The 21,155-nt window shown below is 40.3% G+C and overlaps 1 protein-coding gene across 3 annotated transcripts in view; it reads right to left on the reverse strand.

The window, feature by feature from the left end:
• The window catches only part of RBFOX1 (RNA binding fox-1 homolog 1), a 1,460,772-nt gene that overhangs the window by 1,061,274 nt on the left and 378,343 nt on the right, over positions 1-21,155 (reverse strand). The window contains exon 1 of one of the 3 annotated variants that reach the window (XM_032326743.1): positions 5,661-6,115. The exons of 1 other annotated variant lie outside the window; for it this stretch is intronic. In XM_032326743.1, coding sequence (XP_032182634.1) covers positions 5,661-5,705 — 45 coding nt within the window. In that variant the 5' untranslated portion in view covers positions 5,706-6,115. Of the gene's footprint in view, positions 1-5,288; positions 5,449-5,660; positions 6,116-21,155 lie in introns of those variants that run through there. One more of the 3 variants, XM_032326751.1, reaches the window with a different exon arrangement.

The raw sequence follows: 21,155 nt of genomic DNA on the forward strand, positions 1-21,155 counted from the left end.
TTCTCGCAACTACTGTTGCGTGACTCATTGTATGATGCTGCATTTCTATTGACATCCGTACCACAGAAAGAAATTTCATTTTTCAGCACTTACGAGAGGTAACACAGAGTAAATCAGGGAAAAGTAGGTACTTTAATCACAATGACCCATGTCATATTTATAAAGAAAGATGCTGGAAGTAGGCAGCCGTAAAATTTTAAAGTCAAATTGTAAGAAAATATGGACCTTCTGATTTTGCATTATGATCCTATTCACAGTATCCAACTAGGGATTTCAAAAGTTTAATAACTGAAATTCATGTACCTTATCCAGTCTCTTGAAAAATCAGCCCATGTATATATTAGACACAACATCACTGATACTGCCTAGGACAGGGTTTCTCAATCTTGGCATGGCTGGCATTGTGGGCTGGAAAATTTTTGTGGTTTTGTCCTGTGTATCCCAAGATGTTTAGCGAGATTCTCCGGTCTCAACCCAGCAGACGCCAGTAGCACCCCCTGTCCAAATACAACAACCAAATGTCTCCAGTATGTTACCAAATGTCCCTGTTGTGGGTTAGGGTTGGTTAAGCACATTTGCCTAGTTGAGTAGTCAGCTGAGTACCCATTTTGTGTATCTTTCTAAATTCAGAGTAATACATTTCAATGGCATCTTGGTATATTGAAGTCTGAAGAATATGGAGTCCAATCACTTATTCTAATTATAAAAAGTCTAGAAGATCTCTTCCCCATCTCTAAATTAGGCATAGCAATGCCTTCCCTGCAGAGTTAAGAACCAGAGAAAAGATGTTGAAGCTCCCAGTCCAGTGCAAAGCACACAGAGGCAGCGAGTGCCCAGGGAGAAATCAGTGCTGTATGGTTGTCTCTATTACCACTGATGCATAACCACATCATCATCCTCATCATCCTCGGCACTGTAACAGAAATGGAAGGCCTCTATTCAAACATTCAAATAGCTATAATAGACACAACTGGTAAGTTCATCTCAATAGCAAACAAGCAACTAATTTCCTTACAAGTAGAGAGTTCAATTAAACAACAAAGAAATCTATCCCCAGGTAGCAAATGCAGATGAAGAAATATTCCAAAGAGAAGAGGAAAGGCTGGCAGAGGCAGTCTTAACAGATAGCCATTGAGTGGTCCTCTTTCCAAAGCAAAGGCCAGGTATACAGACCACCTTGATACCACCTTGAAACATTCCTGGTTTTCTATGCTGGATGGACAGTGAAAAGTGAAAACTACTGGGGCTTCCTGATTGTATACGTTTGTGAGTATCTGTTCTCTGTGTGATCAAAGTTTATCAAGCCAGTGAAGAAAATTTAACCAGCTAACCAAAAACTGTTGTGAATTCAGTGTGGCTCACTGTGACTCCTAATTACTCTGCAAGTAAAAAAAAAAGGGGGGGTACATTTTAAAGAATTGAGTTTTGGCTAATTAGATAAAAATGAATACAGAATCCAGACAAGTACAGAAAAAGCAATAAATATGCCAACCATTGCATAATTTTAAAAAACGAAAAAGAAATCACTGCCACCCTGGGAACATGGTTACAGTATTTCTGCTTTAATTATACCATTTCTCAAAAAGCTTTTCCTGGCCTCCATGACTTTGGAAGGAGCTGAAAGATTACTCACCACCGATTAATGTTAGGGAACTAACAACTGCACTCCTTGCTTTTCCTTTAAACCCAACTGAAATAATTTCACAAGAACTTGCAAATACAAAATTGTGTTAAGAACGTCCAATTGATCTATTTACATTTGCTACATCAAAGTATTCAGACATCATAAGTACATGTGAAATGGGGGACTTCCAATACCTTATAGGTTATGCAAACACCTAAGCAGAAAGAACACTTTGAAATTTTTATGGAGCAGGAAAAATTGGAAGTGTATTAATCTGGGCAGTGAAATTGGGCTTTTTGTCATTTTTAATTGCTTGAATTCATAACCTAGTTTTGCTGAATCAAAAACGAGTTGCTACAGCTGACACAAGCTGTTTCAGCCTTTTGGACATACACTGCACAACTTTTCACATAAACTTTATATCTGTTAATATAAAAAACACTTCTGAAGACTAGGACACTGCAGCTCTAGGATAATTAAACAGAAAGGTTTCCAAGTTGAATATTATATGTTACAAGCTAACTTTTAAAGAATTACTTAATTCTTTTAGTACCCTGTAAGTAGAGGGAGAGGACAGCATGAACACCAGACAGACAGAACTACTGTTTTGTTATATGTGATGTAATGCAAATAAATTAAAATGCAAAATTAAAAAACTCTGCATGCCCTTATTTGCTATTGTTTACTATTGCTCATAATATACGCAAGCGTTCATCTCTGCATGAAAATGAAGGAAAACAAATAGAAGGACAAAGACATCCACCCTTAAATATGTACAAAGAACTAATGTATTATCACATTCTGTAGTTTTCAGATGTATAACAAAATAAAGCTGAAAGTGCAAAAAACTTTAAAGGTCCATGCTTTTCTCCCTCCCTATTTATTTTTATGTTTGTTGAAAAATCAATATGAGATGGGGATTCAAGTCTCATAAAAGGACTCGTTTTAATTCCATTAGAATTACTTTCAAAGAACTTCTTCCAATCTACTCTGGGATGACTTTGAGACCAACACACATGAATTTAAAAAAAAAATAAATAAGCTACAACTAAACAGAAATAGAAGTGTAATTAATAATAGTAAAGATTTATTATTATTTCCTAAAAATTCTTCCTCTTTTGGACTATGTGCCATTTCTCTGGTACTGCAAATTCTGCTCAAAACCTAATAGAAAAGTCATAAATTTACCATAAAGAAAGATCAAAATGATCTTTCACTGGACATTGTAATAGTTATTTACCTCAAGATTGACCTATCCAACCAGGTTCTCTGTAATCAAACAGAAAATGATAAAGGGTATATACTCTGATTCTCATATAATATTCTCAAAACATGACCATTTATTCTCAAAATCTTACAACTATAGTTTGGAAGCAGGCAATTGCTGCAAAAAGCACTTTACATGAGATCTACTTTAACTTTTGTGACATACTCATGCAGAGAGAAAAAAATTGGGAAAAAAACCCACTACGTGATACTTAAATAAGCTGGCCCATAAGTCAAGGCTGACAGTTGTTTCTCCAAAGTCCAAGTAAATACCAATTAAAATGAATTCTAAAATTCTAAAATCCAGATTCTAAAATTAAGACAGGAAATAGAGAAAACAGAAGTTTGAGGGACAAGGTTACAACAGACGAACAGAAAAATATGCTCAGCCCAATAAAGTTATAGCAGGCAAAGTGCAATGTTGTAAAAATCCATCAGTTGGTGATAACAAAAAAGATTTAGCTCTTTTCTTATAGTAAAGACATTCTCCAGAGTTGATTCGCTTGGATAATATGAAATGACAGGAAAAGTTTGAATATTTGCCCTTATTTATAAGATCAGGGTAGAGCAGACTGCCTGATATTAATTGGTTCTTGTATATGACCAGAGAATACGAAAGAAAGAAAAAAAGGAAGGAAGGAAGAAAGAAGTAGGGAGGAAGGGAGAGAGAGAGAGAGAGATAGGGAAGGAGAAAGAAAAGGAAAGAAGAAAAAGAAAATCAAGTTCCAATTATCCTTCAGGATGCAAAACATTTGTTATAATAAAAATGCAGTAGTAAAAGATATTTGGGAAGCTTTCTCTGCTCAATCACAAAAATAAAGACAGATGGAAAAAAATACAGGTGGATATAGAGAGAAAGGGGGTGGCAGAGGGGAAAAAAAAGGAAAAAAGAGAAAGAGGGGAGGGGGAAGCAAGTTGGGAGAGGGCGGGGGACAGAGAGAGAGAGAGAGAAAGGAGGAAGAGGGTAAGTAAGGAGGGAAAGAAATATTCCCCCCATAGGTAATACTTCCTCCAACTCTTCAGAGAAGCAATTTTCTCTTCATAATCCATGAGTATTCTAACACAGAGAAAGTGCTGGCATGTGTGGAGAGTGTGAGTGGGCAGATAAGAGTTGAAAAATCCTGCTTTCCGCATGAAAATCATGAATGCTTCCCGCATTTCTTATGAACGCCAGTGGTAAACAGCTATCACTGATTGACTATAGTTTACTTACTTGAAGAACAACCCTCTTAAAACTTAATCACAGCGAGCCACAAAGCCAAGTGAGCCCATTTCACAAACACATTTATAATGGTGGCCTTTGGATTTCCGGAGATACATTTTGATCAAAAATAGGGAATAACAGTTGAGAAAGATTGTATAGTCTCCAACCAATTTACTACCCGGCTACCCAAATAAAGAGGATTACACAATCCCTTTTTACTGTCTCTGTTATACATCGCTTTCGTTTCTGTGTGACCAAAATTAAACCCAAATGAAAAATGAGTAAATTATGAGATATCTAAAGATACTCCAACTGTGGCTCTCAGCAAGGAATTTAATGGACAATTCTAAAAGGATTTTGCCGAGGAAACTTTGGGATTCAGAATTCCCCCAGGGCCCCTCTTAAGGAGGGGGAGGCACAGCATCTTTTGTCCACAGAAATAAGCAAAACCACTGATTTCATTGTAATCTGAAAATCATGGCTCCAGGGATAGGCTGAGATTGAGCCTTCCAGGTGATCCTTCTAGGCCGATAAATGTCGTATTCAACACTCTGCATATTGTTTTTTTAAACGCCTGGCGGTGAATTCCCTCACTTTGGAAGTCCGAGCACATTTCTTCCACTTGATCTCTCAAGAAGGGCAACTCTTGTTTAATTTAATGAAATGATCCAGAGCCCATTTCTTAAGTCAAAGCATTTCCAGGACTGTCAACGTAATCTCTGCTTCTTGGGAGCCCGGAAAAGCAGAGAAGGTAAGGGCCCACCAGTGCCACCAGCACGGTAGACATGTTTACACAAACATGCAACACATATTCCCACACACGCACACGCATGCCCCGGCGGAACACGAGTGTGCCAACTTTCCAGAGGCACGGCCCATCTGGCCAGGCGTTTCATAAACCTCCCATTTAAAGAACCGCGCAGCTCTTGCAAAACCCCTGCTAGCCTATTGGGACTTTCACGGGGTTTCTTATAAACGCTTATTCATCTCTGGAAATAAAGTTAAACGGAGCCAATGAGAAGGGGCAATGAAGTTCCCCACGAACTTCTAGTCAGTCAGGAAAATCGATTCATCTCTCTGGACTCTTCCCTCGCCGCAAACGACCCTCGCCCTCCCCGGGTGTCCTGCGCCCCTGGGGGCTCCCGGGGCAAGCCCTGACCCAGCCTCAGAGGTCTCTGGGCCGGCCTCACGTACCGTGTCTCACTCACGCGCTGCAAACGCGTCCGCAGCCTCCCATCGCCGCTTTGGTTGAGCCGGATTCCTGCCGCCGCCAAGTCCCTATTCTAATCAGCAGCCCCGGAGGCGCACACGCCGCCACCCTCTCTGCGTGAACGTTGGACAGCGGCTGACGGCGGCTCCTCTGCCACAGGCAGCCAAAAATGTCAATTTGCACACTCCTCCCCCCTGTCGCCCGCCCCCGGTCCCCGTCCCTCTCCCACCCCCTCCCGCGAGTCAGTGGGCTTCAGGAAGCCTCTGCAGAAGCTGCCTCCTCTCTCTCCATCCCTCGCTCTCCCTCTCTGCCTCTCCTTCCCTGACAGTGTTTAGAGCCCTCTTCTCTCGCCTTACCTGAAGGGCATCTCCCACGACTGCAATTAGCTGCCAAGATTTCATTGTCGGCTGCAAAGTGCCTCCTGTTTCCTCCCCGGGAGAACACGGGAGAAGTCCGAGGCAACAGCAAACGGCAGCCACGTGCTAGCAATGTAAATGACTCCAGTCATCTGTCGTGCGCGCTGTGCCTGAGCTCGCCCTGGCTGCCTGGCAGCCTGACACCACCGCCAGCAGGTGCAGAACGCGCCGGGAGAGCGAGCGAGCAGCCTGAGCAAGGAGGCATTCAACGCGGAGGCGCACACAAAGGGAGGCCACCAAGGTGCCGGGGACAGCACCCGCGCCCGAACCCAGCTTCCCCGGGTGGCCTAGGCTTCCGCGCCAAAACACTCGCCAAATTGGACGCCCAATGTTTTTTGCAAAGTCTTGCAGCCGGGTGGAAGGCGGTGGAGGCTGAGGCTGCGTTGGTCCCGCCTCCTCGCTTGCCGGAGCACTTGGAAAGCACGGAGCAGGCAGCAGTATCTCGCCGCTTGCCCTCCCTCTCCCTCTCCTGCACGTGTCCCTTCCCTTGTTCTTTCAAGCATTAAATATGTACCACATGACAGAATAGGGCACCTTGCACGGTCCTCCGAGTCCACACTTGACAACCAATTTTAACTCACGAGCAGTGAAATGTCTAAAGGCAGGATATAAGCACTTCCAATTACTTACACTACTCCTGCATTATTCAAAATGTCCACGGGACAGTATTTATGACTTCCAATATGCTACTCCACATATAAATACTAGGAAAAGATGGAAAACCCCAACACGCCCTCCCCAACCACCCCCCCCATAGGCTTTCCCCAGTGTTTCCTCAGAGAAACGGTTATAGTTTTTCTACTAGCTAAAACTTTGTGATCTCAGATCTTCTTACACATTATCTGCTAAATGAAAATGCTCCAAAACATGACCCTGCTTTGAGGAGGAAATATCTACCGCGTTCTGCTGAACTTCTGAGATTACCTGTGAAAATGCATTTACCTTGAATAACAATGGCATCAAAGTAAATTTCCAAAAAAGCCACATACATCTGTGACTTTTTTTTTTTTTTTTTTAATTAAATGGGAATGAGTTACACCAGGCTCTGGCTCTTCCCATTCTAAATGTTGTTTTTGTCAGAGACCAATCTTTTGGATGTAGAAAAATTAGGGTTTTTTTTTTTTCTTTTTCTTTACAGTCAAAACTGCAAGGTACATACACTAAGATGACCTTGCTTCTTCAAGCAATTATTAGTTGAACAGGAGGGAACTAAACATGGAAGGAAATTGTATATATATATATATATATAGACTACATTCGATTAACAGTGAAATATTCATTGAACTCCTGTGTCATCTTCTTGGATATTCTATTTTAGTTAAAGGCCTTGTGCACAAGTGATTAGGATTTTATATATTAGTAAGCAAATTTTAAAATGCTAATAAATCTTTCAAATATTTATTTGCACATTTATTATAGCTCCATATCTTGAGGCAATATTTCCAGGTTTTTTTAGAACATGCCAAGTCCCTTACATAACCATCATCCATCTCTGTCACACCCAGTAAAAAATTAGAAGAGGGTTTTTTTTTCCTTCTATGCATTAAGACTGTTTTAAATATTGCATTAATATACTGTTTAACTTCTTCCTTATGGAGTTAAGGAAAGTTGGTGTGTTTTTTCTCTGCCTGCCTTGTGCAGGGGCAGTGGAGTAAAAAGGATGGTAAGGTAGCATTAGACGTTCCTTTTACAGTGATGGTGCAGTACCAAATATACTATATTCTCTGATTATTTAAGTTAAAGTCTAATATATGCACATATCATCTCAGGTCAAGGTTTTCAATGGCACTGGGTAAAGTAGCAAAAGGCTTCTAGACTTTTGCTTAACCAGAACTCTTTATAATTACAGAGATACATAAGATAAAGCCATATTATTGTAGCAGAAACTGGAATTCTCCAGGGAATCATCTGATTTACAAATCAGTTCACAAAAGCAAGGTTAGGGGGAGTTAAGGATGGTGGGGGTGGCGGGTGGAAAGATAGCAAACCCTAATTACAACCCCATTGTCCTCGTGTTCCCTGGCACATATGGCCATTTAATCACAGAGTATGACAACCTTGGCAGATGTTGCCAAACCTGGTTATTGATATAAATTGCTATTCTCATGTGTTAGTGCCCCAGCAAAGACTTAAAACAATGTCTGTACTAATCCAGAGGGAAATAAAGGTCCACACTAGCATCTGTGGTAACAAGAGGATATGCAGCCACAGTGGGTTCCTTGCTTCCACTCCAAAGGAAAACAGCCATGAGTGAAATCTCCAAACCAAGGACAGAAAGTCTCCCTGTGGGGATATAAATTGGTGTCGTCACTCGAGAAACCAATTTACGAGTAGCTATTAAAATGGAAAATGTGCACATCCTGTAACCAAGCAGCTGTACTTCTAGGTCTGTCCTAACAGAACGCATGTATAAGCTGTGTTCACGGATATACCTGCACCACTGTTTGTCATGGGGAAAAAAAAGACAAATACTTATCACCATAAGAAAATGCAATTTATCCTAGGATGGAATATTATATAGCCGTAAAAAATGACTAGAGAAGGAATAATCTATAGCTATATAGGCATGAATGTGTATGGAGATGAAAATATCTACACATATTATACAGAACTACATAAACATATTTTTGAGTCAAAATTTTGCTGAGATTAAAAATGTAAGTTTTAAATGATTCATATCCTATAGTACTATTTATGAAAGAAAATGCAAAAAGGGAATAATATTACAGATTTTCTGTAGTTACATAAATATTTGCAGATATACAAAAAATGACCCAGAGCAGAGGACGGCCAGATTCAGCCTCTTCCTGTTTTTGCACAGCTCACTAAACTTTTTTTTTTTTTAATATTTCAACTGTTAAAAAAAAAAAAATGAAAGAACAGGAATATATGAAAAACACAGTGAATTGCAACTTCAGTGTCCATGAATGAAGTTTTATTGAGTACAACCATATCTACTTGTTCATAGTTATGATAGAGACCCAATGGCCCACGAAGCCTAAAATATTTACTCTCTGGCTTTTTAAAGAAAAAGTTCCTCAACTTCTAGTCTAGAAGAATGGGCCCCAAATTCATAATAATGCTAGAAAAGGGAGAAGGGATAGCTGTTGAAAGTGGAGGTTAAGACCTCAATTTTCCTCTAAAAGAACATTTAGGGGTGCCTGGGTGGCTCAGTGGGTTAAGTGACCAACTGTTGACTTTTGCTCAGGTTGTGATCTCCTGAGCCATGGAATCAAGCCCTGCATAGGATTCTGCACTCAGTGGGGAGTCTACTTCTCTCCTCTCCCTCCCTCTCTGCCCGACCCCCTGCTCATGCTTTCTCTCTTTAAAAATAGGCAAAATAAATATTTTAAAAAGTAAAAACTAAAAAATAAAAGAACATTTATATATAAAATGTCTCATATGTGCTTTATGTATACAAAGCCTGTAAAGATAAATATACATGTGTGTGTGTGTCTATACACACATATGTATATGTACATACCTGGAAGAAAACACTCAAAATTGGTGGTTCTTGGTGGTGGAAATAACAGTACTTATTATTTTCTTCTTTGTTATTTCAGGTATTTGTCACTTTCCCAAATAGATGTAAATGTAAGAAAATGGTGGACACCCCTGGCCATGTGAGTTGTGACAATTCCTATTGTACCAATAGTGCTTTTCTCCCTCAGAAATTGCCTTTTCTCTTCAACTGTTGAATGACAAGACCTTCAAAAACACATCAAGGTTTAGCTCGCATTCACCTAACATTTCTGGAAAACACCAGTATCTAATTGCTTCTTCATAGGAAAAAAAAAAATTCTAAGCTTCAATGCACTAAAGATTTTTATAAAAATCAATCTTATCCTTGAAGTAAAATGCGACGTAGATTATTCCTTCTGCTGGAAGTTATGGTAATGACCTACTGAGATATGCCTCGCTATACAGTAATATTGCTTCTTTACCAGTTTGAAAATATTTTCCTATAGAAAAGCACAAACCAGGTTCTATCTGGAAAAAAATAAAAATAAAATAAAATTACATAGCAGCCACAATGGTGCTTTGTAGGATTAGAGCAACGGGACCTAATGATTTCCTTCATCCTGACATCTAATCATCCAGTTGCATCAGGAAAGGTGAGCTTAATGAAGCATATTTAGATGGGAGAGCATACGATTTATGATGGGCTTGTTGTGGTTATATTCCTAAATGGATCCCATTAACTCAACATTGGTTGCTGGTAAATGGCCACATTTCCTAATAGACGAATGCATGAATCACCTGGGCACATTTGAGAAGTATGCTCTACAGAATGGTTCACCTTACAACTTCACACTGGGACCAGGTGGATGACCTTCTTTAATGAAGCTTAGCAGCCTTTCTTTGAGTAAGAAACAGAATTACTGCAACAGAACACGCTTCTACCTCCTCATCCTTTAGCAGGGACATGTAACCTTACCCTTGGGGTGGTATGTATGAAGCTCACACTGAGAGCATTTTTTTTTTTTAAGATTTTATTTATTTATTTGACAGACAGAGATCACAAGCAGGCAGAGAGAGAGGAAGAGAAGCAGGCTCCCCGATGAGCAGAGAGCCCAACGCGGGGCTCCATCCCAGGACCCTAGGATCATGACCTGAGCCGAAGGCAGAGGCTTAACCCACTGAGCCACCCAGGCGCCCGGAGATTTTTTTAAAATAGTGTTACAACAAGCAAGTATTGTTTTCAGTCCTTTTTATAATTATAAAACCTTTTTTTTTTTTTTTTTAACAGAGCTACACCTTTATTTATTTACTTTTCAGGAAGTTTAAGACCTTGAAAGCTTCAGCATCACAGATACTGTGGCCAAAGGCTTTAGGAGGAAGGTTGCTTTGGAATATGGCACGTACCATGCCACTGTCTCCACAAGCATGAGTTCCTTTTCCCACATTACTCCGGTTCTGTACAGTTTGCCACCAGGAGTCACTGTGTTGCTCTTTGCTCTGTACACAGAAGCACTTCCTTTGCTTAGAATGAATTCAGTTTCATCTCAAGCATAAACGTCTCCGATTTTTTAAGAAGTGCTGTGTGCTCCCTCTGGTTCCGGAGACCCTGCTTATAACCAGCAGAAATGGCCTTGGACCACGGCCTTTCAGACATATTCGTTGTTTCAGGAGTCCTGACCCCCGCAGGCTTGCCCCCCAAACAGCACGGCAGAAGCTTCCCTCACCTCATAGGTTCTCACTGTAGAATCGTGAGGAAATCGGAAAAGCACAGGGAAAGAGCCACTCGTTATTTATCACCCAGATGCCCACATGTAATGCATTGCAAATCTGTCGGCGTCAAAGACCTTTTTAAAGATTTATTTATTTAGTTAGTTAGTTGTCTATTTATTTATTTATTTGAGAGATGGAGAGCGTCAGTGTGAGAGCAGTGGAGGGGCAAAAAGAGAAGCAGAGGATCTCAAGCAGATGCCTGCTGAGTGTAGAACCGACACAGGGCCAGCCCAGGACGCTGAGATCATGGCCTGCGCTGAAACCAGGAGTTGGACACTCAACCAACTGAGCCAACCAGGCACCCCTCACTTCAAACATTTTTCACTGCGTATGTAACTAAGAAATCATTAGTAAAGACACCTTACCATATAAATTACCTTATAGTATTTTCGTACTTTGCCATATATCATGAAGATTTTTCTGCCATAAAAAAAATTGAAAAGAGGGGCTCCTGGGTGGCTCAGTCGTTAACTGTCTGACTTTGGCTCAGGTCATGATCCCAGCTTCCTGGGATTGAGCTCCACATCGGGCTCCCTGCTCTAAGGGAAGCCTGCTTCTCCCTCTCCCACTCCCCCTGCTTGTGTTCCCTCTCTCAGTGTGTCTCTCTTTGTCAAATAAATAAATAAAATCTTTTTTAAAAAAAATTTGAAAAGACATCAATTTTGGTATGCCAATATAAGGATGCATAATTTCTTTTCACCCTATGTTAAATAACACTGAAATGGACAACCTGATCCTCCATGTTATGAACTTATCTCTGGTCATTATTTCAGGATAAACCATTGGAAGTAAATCATTGAGTCAAAACACGGGCACCATTTTTAGGATTTTAGACATAAAGAACGAGAATCTTGGAATGTTCTACTAATCCATATACCTAGTAACAGGGAAGAAGAGAACCTCGCTCACCCTGGGAACAATTCTGAGCCAACACTTTCTTCTTGGTTCTGGCTCGGTTCTTCCCCCAGCCACCTGCCCCAACTGGGCCACCACACCATTGCATGCTAAATCAGCATAAAATAGCTCAAACATAGAAAACAAAGGTGGTTAATGGGGAGCAATTTAAATCTAAGCTTATTTAACCTAAGTGGCTAGTGGATGCCCATTTTGTCTTAATTGCCTTTTAAACTAAAATCAATGTTAAATTACCTGAACAACAGCTACTGCACAATTGCAAACTGAAAATTCTTTAAGTACCTCCTCAAAAGCCTTTGGCTCTTGTTTGGCCAAATGACAGGAAAAGAGTCTCTTTCGGCTTTACTGTGCTCCAGCTTTGGACTATGGGATATGATTCAAGGTTGGACACTCCTGAAAACAGCCACATGTGAAATCTAGGATGAGTTGCTCCTTGACATGAGGTACTCAAAAGGAAATCTGGATGGTGAAAATAGAATTCGGACAACAGTCCTTCCTTTCTCCCTCCTTCCTTTCTTCCCATCAACAATGACAGACTGAATATACAAATGGAAAACCACCAGACCACATATACAAACAGAACTCGGACCTATACGATTTGCAGGAACCAGCCCAGGAAACCAGCTTGCTATCCACAAATGATGCTTGTAGGAAATCAGACCGCTTCTGACTGCTGTCTGGTGATCAGCTCAGGAAGCCCAACAAAAGCCCTGTAACAACTGGCTCAGAAACAGCCAGGACTTGATTAGTAATAGACAGCTTTCCTAATTTTTGTACCCACTTCCAACTTAGGACCAACCAAGAGAAAGCTCAGTATAGACCCAGCCAGTCACAGAGAAGGTCCTGCTTCTACTTGCCCACATGCAGCCTTCCCAGAACAAAAGCCTGCAGTTAGCGCACCATGAAAGCCTTCTTTTTTTTTTTTAACCCTCCAACCATAAAGCTTTCTCACCCTATGGCCTGAGGCTAGGTCTCTGTTAAACACAAATGACAGTGGCTAATTCCCTTGCTAAAGCACAAGCTCTGAATAAACAGTGTCTGCTTGTTCTCATTTGGTTGGTGTTTGTTTATTTCCACAGTGATTACTTGTTTTCAATACTATGTTAGGTAAATAAGATAGACAAAACCCTAGCCCTCAGGGAGCTTATGTTCTAGTGGGTAAGGCCAACAATAAACAAGATAATGACAGCTTTTAGTAACTGCTATGTATGAAATAAACCATGCATTGAGAGAGGGGCGTAATTGGGGTAGATGCCTTAGATAGGATTCTTGGGTTGTTGGGTGTTATTATTACACAGTTCAGATTCCTGCTTTTGTTTCCTTCAAATACTGATAGAGCACAAGCCATCTGACTTGCACCGCTAAGTCACACAAAAAAGGGCAGACATGTCCTCTGCCAGCAAAGAGCCTCATAGGATGATGTGCATTGAGTAATAACGAGAACAGAAAGTGCACAAGTACATGGGGCCAGAAATAAGATTCAGGCTGTTACCTATGAGGGCTGAGGAGGCAGAAGGGAAAACCTTTTAGATATTACAAGGTGTCCTCGGGCCCTGGAGCAGAAGATGGCAGTGGAGAGGGAAGGGTCTCTACTCCAAAGTGTGGCACCTCAGCACAATGAATATTTTGAGCTGAAAAAATCTGAGTAATAGCCGGTATGGGAAGGACTCTCTGACCCCCTCCGTGCCAACTACGCTGAAGCAGGTCATAAGGTCTCACGGGAGAGGTGCCCTGCTGAACATGGAGGACGGAACATCCATATGTCCGAAGATGGAGGGACACAGACAGGACTCGCTAAGCTCTCCCCAGTTCACCACTTAGCTCATATCATGTTTCCCCACAAATTCCAACCCTTCATCAAACCTAGTATAAAAATGCTCAGATTTAACTACTTCTTCGGGTCTTCATTTCTTTAGGAAGTCTCCCGTATAGTGTAAAACTTACATTAAAAAAAAAAAAAAAATTTGTATGCTTTTCTCTTGTTAAGCTGTCTTTTGTCAGTATAATTTATAGAACCCCAGCCAGAAAATCTAAGATGGGTAGAGGAAAAGACTTGGGGAGAGATATACACTCATTATTACTGGTATTTCTGTATGCAGTGCCAGCAAGGACACTTTTAAGACAGAAGAGTTTGCTTAGAGATATCCCCAAATACTCATGCTACCTTCTTTAGAACAATTTTCTCTTGAATTTCCTAAATAGGATATTGCACAGACTCTTTGGGAAACAAATAGCCATAAGGGATTAGAAACCCATCTTTACCCAGAATTTCCTCACCCCATAGGTCTCAGTAGTATTATCACCCTACAAGGGCAATAAGGAGATATAACAAGACTCTTAATTCCAATGATTTAATTTGGCCTGGGCCCAAGACAAAATGAGGGTAGAATTCTTACCCACCTGAAGACTTTGAGAAACAGAAAGGCTATTGATGCTAAAGGGTATATGTAATACTCAGCCAATATCTCTCCATGCCCATCACGGAGATCACTGCCCCCTACCCCTGCAGGGTTTCTTAGAGAAACCTCTCCTCTTGTGGCCCAGCTCAACCAATCCCCAGTCCAGGGATTAGGGCCAGACACATAATCGTCTCTGGCCACATCAGATTCAGCTCTACAGAGACTTTTGGAATTGGGAAAGAGATGGAGTGGTGAGCTTTGACAACTGGACTTGGAAGGCTGGGTAGATTTTCAAGGTAGAGTCTAATGAGTAGTCAAGAGAAACAGTCTATAGAGAAATAAAGAGGTAGGGAGAGGTGACCTTGAGAAAAAAATGGGAGGAAGGAGGGAGAGATGGAGAGATAAGCAGAAACAAGACTCTGGCCCCAGAAGAAGACGGAGATGGGGATGGTTGTTGTCTTGGCCACTGAAAGCTTTCTTCTTACTTCTATATTCCTTTTCTTCCCCATGTGTGTCTGATGATGTAAGCTCACTTCCTGCAAAGTCCCAACCATCCACTCTACCCCTGCTAGAATCTCTAGACACAGTTGGGCTTGCACAGGACATGGCCAGCCTGCAAAGGAGTCCCCAGATCCCTTTGCTCTGCAGAAAAGGAAAACAGCCCAGTGCTGAGATGAATAAACCTCACGATCTTTCATGAAGCATCGTTGGTAGGCCAGCCTGTCAGAAATGCAATTTAAAAACCGAGTGCTAAAATAAATACAAATTGTCTGACACTAGAGGCTTTATTAGGCTTTTTTTTCCCAATTGTAAGCATAAAGATGTCTTCCCATCTAAGAATGTCACCAAAAATATAATTGATCAATTCATTCTTTTAACATTATATATGTGAATGCCCACTGAATTCCAATATGAATTCCAGAATCCTTGTCAGGCCCAGAGGTACAAAGCTGAATAATTTTGTTAAAGAAGAATTATAATAAGTATTCTGTTATAAAACAACATTATAATTATATACACTATTATAAGTATATATATGAAGTTTATACATTATAAGAATTGGATATATAATTATTAGCGATATAAAGTGTGCTATACATCTACTTGGTATAGGAGCCTTTTTGCTCTACTTAAGGTCAGAGAGTGGACTGCAAAGGTTCCAAAAGGTAGTGATGCTTGAGTTAGGTTTTCATGCATGCACGGGAGCTCCTTCAACACAGTCAGTAGAGAAGAACAACGTAACCAGAGAAAACAACCCACGTAAAGGCATAGAGGCAGGACTGTGTGAGCTAATGGTTAGGGTAGATGTCCAGGCAGGATACGTGAGTATAGGTCAAATGATAAAGGCCCTCTATATCATGCTAAGGGTTTTGGAGTCCATTCCTCTGCAAGGAAAGTGGAACAATCGGTGGTTAGGAAGGCCACTCCTGGTGGGGTGTGGGAATGGACCACTGGAAGCAGGGAGATCCATCAGAGATCATCAGACCCATCAGATTACATTGCAGGCCAAAAAATGATGAGGGTTTACACAAATGAAGACATGGCAGTAAACATACAATAGGAAGGAAAGATTTGGTGAATATTTTATAAACAGAATTAAAAGGACTCATTGAATAATATGTAGGGGTGGGATGGTTGAAGAAGAGAAGAAGAAAAAGGAGGAGGAGGAGGAAGAGGAGAAGGAGGAAAAGGAGGAGGAGGAAAAGAAGAGGCAAAAGTCAATGTCAATTCCTGAATCTGTGTTATAAGTTATTGATTGAATGGTGGCACCAATGACCAAGTTCAGGAGCATCAGATAAAGATTTGGAAAAGGTAAGAGCTCATTTTGGCCACACTGAGTTGGACATAGTTGTGGAACCTCCAGATGGAGCTATCCAACAGGCAACTGGGTGGAGAGAATGGGGACTCTGGAGAGAGGCTGAAGACCATCTGGAATTCATGAGCATAAAAGATGGAGCCATGAACAAAGAACAGGTGATCCTGGAAAAGTCGATTCCCTTTGATATTTGATACTGTTAATGCCCAAAGCAATACGATAGGATGCAGTTGTTAATCAAGTCCTAAAATACATTTGAATTAATGTACAGTAGACAAGACTGTGCCACATCTATGCTTTCATATAACAATAAAGTCACACATTTAATATTTGTGAGTAGTTTACAAAATCCAAGCACTTAATAAACTGTTACTGTAACCAGCTGGATCAAATGTTACCTTTTTAACATGCTCAGCCCATTCAAGAAGCACACAATGGGACATGTTCTCTGAAGCAAATAGCCAGCCCTACCTGGTGCAGAAACTTTACCTAAACACAATGTCTAATCAGGTTTCTACATACAGGTATTTTAAAGGACTGATAATAAAATAATGAAGTACTCACTAAGCAAAGGTCTGTTTACCACACACAAAGTAGATGATTAATGAGTGTTTGCTAACTACAGGACTTACTGTGTGCCAAGTCTGAATAGGAAACAGATTTCTTAGGGTCACTTTGCCGTCTAGAACGTGAGCTCCATTGGCATCACAAACCCTTACCACTAGTAAGATGGAAATCATTCGCCCACCAACAGCTTAATCCACATGATCGTGAGGTTCCTATCTGCTATCCTGTAGGTCTTGACGGCATCAGAGGATTTCTAAATCCCACTGAGTGACCCTCTGGGATATGAGGGCACTCTGGGATGCTGGGATGATTCCGTCTGCAGGAAGTGCAAAGTTTCAATTCTGAGAAGACACACTGTCATCTGACTCAAGTTATACCCCCTCAGCTAGAAGAGGGCACAATAAGGAAAACAAAAGAGGCGGACACCAATGTAAACGCTGAGAGCAACTTCACAGGAATTCCGAGCACTGCTCTTATACTGAGGAGTCAGTATGAGAGAGGAGATGGGAATCTGCTCTTCACCCCTGGATTATGGGCTCTCACATACCCCTTGGGGAAGGGGCAGCTCACCTCCCTCAGTGTGAGTCTCCTTTTTCAAGCCACATCTTTTCCGCATGACATGCATGGCCCCTTAAAGCAAACCAATACCTCATCTGATGTTTAATCAAACCAGAATGCAATTCAGAGCTGGGTTAGAATTTGGCTGTGATGGGTTTCCTAAAGAGACCCCTTGCTGGGCTTTGACTGAGACCTTCTGCAAGGACAGCCAACCGGTATGACTGACTCTACGGATGGTTGCCTTTCCAGAACTTCACCAACATGTGAGAGGCAACCATTTCATTCGTTCCTAAGACTTGATGGTATTACTACAGCCTCCTGGGTATGATTTCCTTTATTTCCCATTCTACTTTTTATATTTTAATCCAGCACTTGCTTTCCTCTTTTCCTGTCCCTTTCCTTTCTTTTCTACCAGATCTCCAGTATTCTCTTGACAAACCCTATCACTGACCACACACAGCCGACGTCCACACTCAGGTTGCAATGCATACACTGGCAAGCTCTAGCCATACTTTCTCTGGGCTCATGTAGTAAGAGAGGACCTTCTCGAGGGGCAGGAAAAAAAAAAAAAAAAAAGAATACCACAGAGCATTTTCAAATCCTGGGACATGTGGTTCATGAGAAATATTAGAAGAGGAAGGGAGAACTGAGCAAGATAAGAAAAATAAGGGCATATTTTAAAAGTCTATGCAGAATATTTTATATGTTTTAATCCGGACACACAAATAAAATGATTTTATCTTTGCAAATGGAAAATAAAAAGAAAATAGTCATAAAAGGGCTATTTAACAGATGAGAATATTTGTGGCAAAATTATTTCCCATTAGAATTGTTAATAAAACAGAAGGTACTGTACCAATCACAGTTTGAGTGACAACGACATGCCAGTCATGATTTCTAGACCTAATTCTGTTTTAAATGTCCCACTGCAGATGGCAATGTCCTAAACTATAATTGTGCTCTTTACAAAACCATTCCAGGGGTTGTAAAAATATATTAATTTGTGCATAAAAGGCGGTGTGTAGTTCAGCAGTGGGAAACAAGTTTACCAAGTTATATGATGAATTGCAATTCTGAATCTTGCAATTTTGTCAGTATATCTGGGCGACTTACTTTAAGTCTTTATTTGTTGAAAAAATAAAAGCTAACCTATAGGCCCTTCATGATGAAAAAACATTAGCCAAATAGGTTTCCAGGGTTCCTAATCATCCGTAACCCCACCACGGTACAGAAGGTGTTGGACATTTATCAACCTCTTGCAGTAGGTCTACCCTGTGCAATTCAGAGCTGACTTCAAAGAGGTGTCTTTTTACAAAGAAAAACACCATCCATACCCCACACACACTCTTCAACTCCCATCTCCCATCCCTCACGGCATGGATACAAATATACTGTTTCCTTGGTACTTCTTTTTTCTTAGCTCTAAAGATAAAGAATGCTCTGGCCATAAAGATGACCAATAGAGATATTTAAAAAAAAGAAGAAGAAGAAGAAGAAGAAGAAGGGAAGGAAGGAAGGAAGGAAGGAAGGAAGGAAGGAAGGAAGAAAGAAAGAAAGAAAGAAAGAAAGAAAGAAAGAAAGAAAGAAAAGCTTATTTGGGGATATTACTGTTAACCCTTTACTGACCATGTTCTTCTGTCTTAACAAAGGTATCAGTTTGAGCAATCAAACATAAGAACTGTACAGAAAACTAAAAGTCACTCAGGGTGATGTTATAATATACTGCTCTGCAAAATTTCCCCTGTAAGTAGCACTAACCAATGACCAAGGAGATCTAAGCCTTATCCTTAGAGTTCTAGAGCCACAGATGGAAGAATCCATCTACGACATGTTAATGGTGCTTGATGTCTCTCATGCTTTCTTTTAAAAATTCATGTGCTTTCTCTTACCTATATATTTGTTTGCCTTTAATATAAAAAATTACACGTTCCTTCCAAACCCTTCGAGCAAAATTGATGCTTCAGGAAACCAGCTCTATGTACTCTGTGGCGAAAGGTCCCTATCTCACCAAATTATATTTCTAGGGGGCATAAACACTGCAGTTTAGGAAACGCAGCTACTATAAAGTCACCTTGCCTGGATATTTATGTATGCCATTATATGTAATAGTAATAAAAATTATTATTATAATAACAAATGACAACACTATTAAAAATAAGCACCATATTAATGCAACCTAAGTTCTTGGTGTTACTACAACACTTTACATAGAATAGTCCATTTGATCCATCGACATCATTAATCACCAGGAAAATAAAAACCACAATGAGATATCACCTCACGCCTGTTAGGATGGCCATTATCAATGAAACAAAGCAACAACAACAACAACAAACACACAGAAAATAATGTGTTGGACAGGATGTGAAGGAAAGCAAACCCTTGTACACTGTTGGTGAGAATGTAAATTGGTGAGGCCGCTGTGGAAAACAGCATGGAGTTTCCTCAAAAAATTAAAAATAGTATTACCAATTGATCCAGCAATCCCACTCCTGGGTCAGCATCCAAAGGAATTAAAATTGGGATCTCAGAGAGATCTGCACTCCCATGTTCAGCATTAATCACAATAGTCAAGTATGGAAATAACTTCAATATCCATGGATGGATGGACAAGTAAAGAAAGTGTAGTATATACATACAGTAGAATGTTATTTGGTCTTGAAAAAGAAGGAAACCCTGCCATTTGCAACAACATGAATGAACCTGGAGGACATCATGCCAAGTGAAATAAATCGGACACAGAAGGACAGACCAGGCATGATCCCACATTTATGAGGTGTTTAAAATAGTCAAACTCATAGAATCAGAGAGTAACACAGGGGTACCAGGGGAAGGGTGGGGGAGAAGGGTGCAGAGATATTGGTCAAAAGGTACAAAGTTATAGTTATATGAATAAGTTCGGGGTATCTACTACACAGCAGGGCCTATAGTTAACAATACTGTGTTATATACTTAAAAAATCGGTTAACAGGGTGGTTCTATGAAGTGTTCTTACTACAAAAGAAAAAATATCTTTAAAAAAAGGAAAACTTGGAGGTGATGTATAAGTATATGACCTTAACTGTGATGATTTCGTAGGTATGTACTTATCTCCAGACTCATCAAGTGGTGTACATAAAATATCTACAGCTTTTTCTATGTCAACCAACCTCAATAAAGTGCTCTGAAATATATATATAATATAATTAAGATGATTATAACTAAAATATAATGAAACCTCGTTATGTCATTAAAAGAAATTCATACAAATCATTAAATAATATAAATGATTAGATCAACTGTCTCTGATTATATGAAAGTCAACATGGAGTGGGAATACTTGCTCCCAAAAAAGGATTTTGTTCACGTTTTTATACCTTTCTGCCTAGAAATCAATCTGAGTAGATTCTGTGTTTTTCTTCACTTACTTTACAGTCACCCACATCACTAGAATCTAAATATGAGCATCCACACTGAACAACATGCTATGATTCAAAGTCAAAGAGCCTAGTGTGGTTCAAAATATCTTAGAAAGAGAAGAAACAAAAAGATGAAACTCTGACTTAAGCTTCTTTGGGTACACGTTAGGCTAGTCCCTTATCCCTTGATTTCCTTCCCTGCGAGATTCCTCCCATGCAGTTGGCACCAGGATAGCGGAGAGAGGATATGTCCAATCACCTTACACCCAGCAACAAACGGCTCACAGTCTAAGACGTGTCTAAGTTTGAATCCTGGCTCTGCGAAGTTCCAAAAAACTCGGCAAGTTATTTCAATCCTCATGAACACCCATTTTCTCACCTCAAAAATGGGTTTAATACCAACAAATTCAGATGGTTGCTGAGGGGATTAAATAACATATGTGAAAGTACTTAACGCAGTCACACTGGGATAGAGTAGGCATTTAAAAATGTTGGAAAAATAAAATGATGTCAATATGTACTCAAGAAGGGAAGACTGGGTGGCTCAGTC

Source organism: Mustela erminea, chromosome 20 (genome assembly GCF_009829155.1).
Source record: "Mustela erminea isolate mMusErm1 chromosome 20, mMusErm1.Pri, whole genome shotgun sequence".
In the NCBI taxonomy this organism is placed as follows: Eukaryota; Metazoa; Chordata; class Mammalia; order Carnivora; family Mustelidae; genus Mustela; species Mustela erminea.